Genomic DNA, 8,283 nt, shown 5'->3' with positions numbered 1-8,283 from the left:
ATAGATAGCACCGATACAACTATATCAACACAATGAAGGAGTTAGGAGTCATAATTGAAATCGGATTCCAAGTACTCTACACCTGATATTATAGAATTGGCTTCACTGCTACTGCTAGTGCCTCCAACATTTATTATGAAGGGTTCAAGTTCGGTATCAATAAGACGATCCCTTAATTTGTATTGCTCTTCAACATGAAGTACATGATCGGTGTACTTCTTCCAGTCATTGGCCGTTATTGATGCAAAACATTCTTTTATTAAATTTTGCATTTCCGACCCTGGTATACCTATATTTCTACTTGCCACTTTTCTCTTTGCCTCACTCCATACAAGCTCAATGGCGTTGAGGTCGCAATGATACGGTGGCAGCAACAAAATTTCGTGATTCAAGATATGACTGTATTTTTTTAGGGCTTCTTCTGCTTCGTAAATAACTGCAGGTTTATTATCTTTCACTAGACACATTAGTTCTGATTTCGTATGATATTCTTCAAAATGAATATTATTCTCTTGAAGCCATATACGGAGATTAGATTTAGAATCAGACATAGTAGGGGGTTTGTTCACTTGTTTTACATGATAACTTGCATTGTCCATCACAAGTACGCTGGGTTTTGTGAGATTTGGTAGCAACATTTCTTCAAACCATTTCATGAAGTTGGTAGAATTCATATCATCATGGTAGTCAGCTGATTTGGATTTTGAACTAAATACCAATAATGCGCCTGGCACGAATCCTTCCTCCGATCCCGCATGCACAATGATATGCCTTTTACCCGATGAAATTTTTGTTGTGACACCACTTGTTGAAGGTCCTTGCCACGATTTTTTGACTTTATAGTTCTGATGTACATATGTCTCATCAAGGTAAATAATCTGTTTACCTTCTAGTCTCTTTTGATGTATTGTTCTCAAGAATCTGTGTCTCCATGCTGCAATTTCATATTTTTCTGTGAGTAAAGCCCGTTCATTTTTATTGTTTTGGAAGTCAAATCCGTTCTTATGTAAAACATTTCTAAGGGTTTCACGACATCCCATAAATCCAATTGCTTCCTTCAGTTCATTGTGCAGGCTTCTCAGTGTTGGGACTTGTTTTTTTACTGCATAAAATGAGTTTATTTTGTTTCTTATAGCAGAAATGTCAAAATTATCCAAATTAGAAACTGTTGCTGAATGTGGACGTTTTTTTCCTGGAGTATCCCACTGTCCTTGATTTTTAGACCCTTCAATTTTAATTCTTCTTAAGGTCTTCACACTTATATCTGAAAAGAACAAGTACAAAAATTGTGTAAGAGTATAATAATACCATAATACCCATAAGACCAATAATATATAAAAAAACAAAAAAAAAACATTTGGTTTAAGACATTTTTTTCTCAAAGCATAGATCTTATAAGTTGACTGATAAATCTATAATTTTTTAATTAATGTAGTGAACCTGTCATTGAAGATATTTTTTCTAAGTACTGTGTTTCACTTGCAAACATTTCATTATTTTCGAGAGTTTTCAATTTCTTTACTGTTTCCGCAATTGTAAGTTTTGTTTCCTCGTTGCCGTTGTCCCCGTTAATATTATCTGAAAAGTAGATACACCGTGAAAACTATTGCGTTTTTTGCAAATAAGTCAAAAGTATCAAGATGTTTCAATGGAAATTCAAAAAACTAACCTAAAAGTGAAATGATTGAATCCAGTCGTCGTATTTTCTCTGCAAATTTCTGATTCAAATCACTTTGTAGGTCTTTATATTTGTCAATCATAGTAAATAGAAGCTTTCTCGTCGAACTTTTGATTGTTTTCGGCATTATTTTACACAAAACCAATGAAAATAGGATGAAATAAAATAACAAACCGACTTTATTAAGAAACGTCAATGGGACAATTTTGACAGTTCTAAAATATTGCCATATCAAAACTTTAGAAATTAATTCGTGGTCAGCTTTCGTTGGCCAGACTCTATATTTGCGCCGGCACACACTTTCGAAAAAACATTCGATTCTTTTTTTGTTTTTCATTTTCTTTTTGACTTTAGAAAAAGTACTTTTGTGTTTATTTTCTTCCTTAAATTACTTGAAATGTTTGTGCTAGGCCCACAGTTATTTTGGTTATCGTTTCTACTAAAAGAAAGTAAGTTTCTTGAAGACTTACTTGTAACTACAGAGAAGATATTAAAATATTAGTCAATGGTATTATAAGAGTTACTCTATGGATCTTTGTGGTCCGGTTGTGAAATGTTGTAATAAATACCTAATTACTTAAATGTGTTTTTTTATTTCTTACATTCTAACCTAGAGGTATACTGTGCGGTTTCATCCGTGTCTTCTTTCATTTAAGTTAGGTATACTTTGATAGGGGGATCCAATTCCAATCAAGAAACTACTACAATCTATAGGTACATAGATAATTGTCAATAATAATAAATAAGAATAAAACAAAATAAGTTTATTCTCAAGCATTGGCCCATAGACATACCTTAAAAACTAATATACATATTATATGATAGAAAATTGTAAGTATATAAAAACTTAAATCTATGTTATGAAGTTATAAAGCTGGAGTTTAGTGTTTGAACGTGGTAATCTCAGAAACTACTGAATCGATTGGAAAAAATATATCGTAGTTATAATATACTCATCGAGAAATGCTATAGTCTACATACTTTTTAGATGTAGGTCCCTTTTTAGATGCAGGGATGTAGGAAGTAGGTCCCTTGGGACGCGGGTGGACCCGCGATAAACAGCTTGCAACAGACACGTCTTAGACTAATACTGATTTTGAGATCAATTTTTGAGAATAAATTGACTTATTTTTAGAAGAGTCAAGAAGGTTTTATCCAGATTTCGGACCTACACAAAATAAGATGATAGTTAAGCTATCACGAGTTTATACCTATGTAATATTCATCTCTGAGAATTCTCTAATAAACCCTAAAAGACCAAAGGGCTTACATCGTACAAAAAAAGGTCTCAGGCCAGTGTTAACCGAGTCCCTTCGCCCTAAATTCCTCATAGGAACTGGGAGACGGAAGTGCCGACTTCCAACGGCGCGACTAACCATTTCCTATAGCGCGAGAGGCGTTATACCTACTGTTGCTACCTACGTACGTATTGTCACATGGGGGAACACATGGGTGGAGTTGTCGAGATCAGTCTCGGGATATGTTGCCTAGTTGTAGGCTTGCCTAGTTTGGGGCCAATGTTATATTGTAAACTGTACTTATTCTTTTTTTTGGAAATAAACATTTACTTAATTATTATGTTCAGTTTTGTGAGATACAGAAAAAATATGAGTTGCGGTTAATATAGTGAGGATGGACGGAAAGCCATGTTTTAAGAGGGCTTGGAGCAACTAACATCTTTTTTTTGGCAGTTTTTCCAAAGGGTATCGATTTGCCCAGAAAATTAGTTTGAAGACGTCAGTCGCTCCATGTAAAAAAATCTACTCAGCTGCATCTACATCAGGTTAGATTGGAACGAGGCCCCAACATAATTGGGAAAAGGTTAGCCAGATACTAATGAGATACAGCTTAAACCTTGGGAGCAATGAGAATAAGTCGTTTCCGAAAATATGTTCTCTATTAACCCGTGCATATAAATTTGTTGCTAAGCAAAAGGTATGAGAACATTTCCAAAAATGTTAGTAGGTAAAGACCAAAATTCAGACTAGACACTATTTAGCGTCTATCAATTTAGGTGATGGTTAAAAGCGAAATGAAATTGCTAATTGAGACCCACATAACTTTGTTTATTGGATATATTAGTACCTGCAGTAATTACAGTACGTGTGAAGGTAACTATTAATTAATTATCACTGGAAAGAGGTCAAGACTTTCTTTTGTCTGGTACCTAAGATCTACCTATTAACTTTTAGTTGGGTTGACGAATATCTCCAGTGTGATATTTATACATAGACCTCCCCACTACCTACCTTACCTAATGCCGTCAACAGAATCTGCCTATACTTAAACATGTATTGGGGTTAGCCTCGAGTCTAACTAGATGCTGACCAGCAATGTTTTACATGAAGCGATTTCCTATTTGATCTACTCAACCTAGCCACCTGGGCAATCTGATACGTCTTGGTATGACTAGTTGTCAGACTTTCCGGCTTCTGACTACCTTTAACGACTGCTAATGGTGTTCAAATGACAACCTGGACCCAGCAATTTAACCTGCCCTAATATGAATGTTATTTATTTACCCAAAAAATTAGAATTTTCACGTCATTTATTTCTTACTCAATCTTGCACTTCTGTACCCATGTTTGCAAATGATAAATGACTTTGACTTTACTCCAACGGAATCACTTCTAACCATAACAAACCAGCAACCAAAAAAACTCCTCCATCACAAAATCCTAAGACCTATCCTCACACAATACCCCATGTGCATCACTCCCGGATCTCATGACATCCGCGCCTCCCCCCCGGATGTCGCGCAGCTCCCGTGGGACAGCCGACGACACCGCCATCTGTGTGATGCGCGGTGAACTTACCTGTGCTGAACTTGACGAGAGTATTGGCTGTATAGTTTGATGGTAGAATTGGGAGCTTCGCGGTTTTGCAAAGATTTGATATGGATTTTTGATCAAAGCTACTTAACTGGGTAATTTGTCAGCTAGAAAAAAACTGATTATATAGGCAATTTAATGTACCCTATTTAAAGTTTGACACGTCATTAATCTACCAACTAGTTCTGAATATCATTTAACAGGATAACTTTTCTGTTGTGATGAGGTGTCCCGATGTCCTCAACGGTAGCTAGGTTTGCTATGTATACGTATAAGTTTTTCAGAATATAAAACTCTGTTTATATAATGTTCAAAGTTGTTAGTTTCTCGACAAACACAGTGAGATGCCGACCCCAATATAATTTGGGAAAATGCTAGGCAGATGACGATGTTAAAGTATTACTACTACTTACTCAAATACAACAATAATGCTTATGTACCTCAGTATACTTATTATAAGTACCTACCTAAGTATCATTGCCGGTCAACAATAACGCTAGCTAAAAAAGGTTGGTAAACATTCGACATTCAGGGAATACCCTTAGAATATCCTCTCTTACGAGGTAGCTCTCTTTCTACTATGGTATCACGGTGAGCATTTTATGGAGCAGCTCCTGGAGCGACACCGTGGCCGGGCGCGAGAAATTACAACATTCAACAATTTGTTAAAGGGAAGTTACAAGTCGTACCTATGCAGGGAAATTCATATTCAATTGATTTTATATCAAACTAACTTAGGTATACTTAAAAAAAAAAAAACTGTAAAAACTAAACTGTATCCTACTAATATTATAAAAGCAATGACAAGTCTGTCTATTAAACAGATTTAAAAGAAGTTTTGGTACAGCTAATCTTGTTTGAACCTTTAAACCCAAGAATAGGTTAGTTTTTATTTGGTGCGGAAGGTAGGTGGAACTAACTAGAGGGAGTTAGTTTAATATAAGGTCTTTTGATACATAGGAAATTGATAAGCAGGGAAATATCAATTCGTGAAAAGTAGGAACCAAACTTTATTTGAAGAGAATGTTTATTTTTTTAATACACACTAAACCAGACCCAGACTAAACTATCATAATAACATAGTCTGGCACACAAACATACAGCCAAAACTCTTCCACAGTTAAACCATCATAAAATAATTCGGATTTCCTCATCCTACCTCCATAAGCTTCCCATAACGGGCTTCCCCTTAACCCATGGGCGGCATGCAATGGAAACTGGGTCATGGGATCGATACGTGTCGAACTTGAAACTTTCCGGGGCTGAGGTGTTGGAAACTCAGTGTTCCTCCCATTATCAATTATCTATATGTACTAAAACATTTGATAGAAAGATTTGTTTGTTTGATTAGCTCCGGAATTATTGAACCGATTTCAATACTTCTTTCATTTTTAGAAGCTATACTATCTGCGTTAAATATGGGCTATGTTGTATCGAGATACAGGAAGAATTTTTACCCGGGACGTATGTAAAACCGCCTGGAACAGTTAGTTACTAATAAAATTTTAGAGTTTGTTAGCTTGAACTAAGTAATTGCAGGAACTACTGGTCTGATTTAAATAATTATTTCAGTGTTAGATACTTAGCTCTTTTGTAGACGAAGGCTATAGGCTACTTTTTATCCGTATACGGGTACTAGTTGCCATGGGACGTGGGTGAAACCGCTGGCTGGAGCAAGTTTTTAATATTTTGGTCACTTGATTGATTTTCGGCTATGTCAATTTGTTTGGGCATAATTGAATTAATTAAGATGGTGTTTTTAAGTGGGCTTTGTTTCAAACAAAGGGGAATTTATGATGGGATGCAAATTATGGCTCTTTGTTATAACCATTTTTTTGCTATTGGGAAATCATCAAATGATCCCTCCGGCTGTAGGTTAGCAGCGTGAGGGAGTGTCAGACTCTGACTGACTAAAACCCATCATGTTCCTTCTTTAGCCCTTCATGTACTGCGGCAAAAGTTTCGAACAATCCCGCAGGACTTTCTAGCCCTAGCCTAGTCTAAATGGGACTTACGTATGGTAGACTCAATGGGCCTACTGTCAGAACGCTGGTACACGGCTGAATTGAAGAATTGGGTGTGTACCTTGGATGAAAGAAGGTTTAGGTACCTCTCTTTTTCATAATCGCATTATATCTCGCTGTGTTCTTAGGTTCCAGTAATTTTCGAGTTCGAGTTTAGAGAGAGTTTAGTAATTAGGAATTTGAGTTTTTCTTTTCTTGTTTTTGCTTCAATATTCTTCAGGATTATCCAAAATAAATCATACAGGACAATACTAAGTTATGTAGAGATTATTTGGAGGCTGTCCTCCTACAGAGAGACGGAAAACGGCTTACAGCTTATCAAAAGTCACAGTCATCCTTATGTGACGACGGCTATGACCCACTGACCTAAATATGGAAATACTGATAAATATTCCTTTGAAAATAACAACACTGTTCGCGGTTTTATTGGCATTTTAAGAGAACTATAAATTATAATCTGTAGTTTATGTTTAATATTTAAGGATTACGCATTATGTTGCCTATACCTATTGTGTTTATGTAACTTTCAACCAATGAAAGTGATTTTCCTACAATATGATATTCCTATTAACTAACTACCTACTACGCTGATTTCTTGACGTTCCTCGGATAAAATATAGCCTATGTTACTCTGTAATTGTGAGTGAGTGAGAGTGAACATTTTTCAAATCAGTTCAGAAATTTCTATATTATATTAGTAAGATATTAAGTAAATAACTATAAAACTATAGATTTCATTTAATAGCGAAAGTGTAAACTTAGGTACTTAAAACATTTCATTTAAAAACCCTTAAAAATATAGTCCTTTTCAGGTTAAAACGCTTTCTCAATGCAAGCAACCATGAAAACCTCCAGTGGTTACGAAAAGTTGGAGTCTGCAGGAGTTTTCTCAACCAAGGGCCGTAATTGTCAACTCATTAGCTAAATTTGGAGAGGATGAAAGGATCCTCATTCAATGGTACTAATTTGAGAGGTTTTTCTTTGCATTCGTATTTTATCCTCGTTATTTTTGGGTAGGATATAAATGTAATTCCGTATCTGTTTAGTTTGATAAATAAAAATATTTTTTATGTTAATGTGTTATTACAAAAAGATTTAAGATAGATTTTCATGCGGTATGCCTCTAAGTAATAGGTAAATATTGTTTCTTTCAATAAAAATAAAGACAGTTTTTTAATGTAAATAAACTATACTGGGTAGGTACAGGCAGGGTCTTCTTTATTCTAAGTACAGATTCTACTTAATGTCCGCATGTAATATTTGTGTTGTTCATTTAACTATCCGATTTCATTAAATACATTCTGCGGATAACAAAAGCTTGAAAGATCTGCTGTATCTAAACCTCTAATTTTCATATCTACCAAAACACTTTCTTATTTACCTCCAATAAACACAAACTAGATATTTTTCCGAAATTCCACTCGCGTCCGGCGTCCGGTAGTACCGGACACGTATCGAAACCCGGCTCAATCACACGTTACGGTTGTGCGATAACAAACTGACAAACCCTACTTATTATTACTATTGTAGTATTTTTATGTCATTTTGTGGATGTGAAGTAGCTTGGAATGTTTGGGTGAGGTGTAAACATAATAATATTTGGGTAAGGGTCCTTTAGCTTTGGCTCTATTATAACGGTCAAGAATATCCAAATATTAAGGGAACTACTTCATGCACCGTGCACTTCAAAAACATCGAGGAAGGAAAAGCCGAAGGAAAGAGGGGAAGGTTCACCTGTACCTACAGCTAC

General features: G+C 35.5%; 1 protein-coding gene across 1 annotated transcript; it reads right to left on the bottom strand.

Annotated features, from left to right (window-relative positions):
• Window positions 1-1,953, bottom strand: LOC124642676. The gene is made up of 3 exons (XM_047181272.1): window positions 1,670-1,953; window positions 1,441-1,578; window positions 1-1,264 (listed from the first exon to the last, which is right to left on the bottom strand). Exons 1-3 carry the CDS (start codon window positions 1,803-1,805, stop codon window positions 42-44), a joined length of 1,497 nt encoding a protein of 498 aa, XP_047037228.1. The 5' UTR covers window positions 1,806-1,953; the 3' UTR covers window positions 1-41.
• Between the last annotated feature and the right edge of the window lie 6,330 nt (window positions 1,954-8,283).

This window comes from Helicoverpa zea, chromosome 25 (genome assembly GCF_022581195.2).
Source record: "Helicoverpa zea isolate HzStark_Cry1AcR chromosome 25, ilHelZeax1.1, whole genome shotgun sequence".
In the NCBI taxonomy this organism is placed as follows: Eukaryota; Metazoa; Arthropoda; class Insecta; order Lepidoptera; family Noctuidae; genus Helicoverpa; species Helicoverpa zea.
This window is presented reverse-complemented; position numbering and strand designations above follow the sequence as displayed.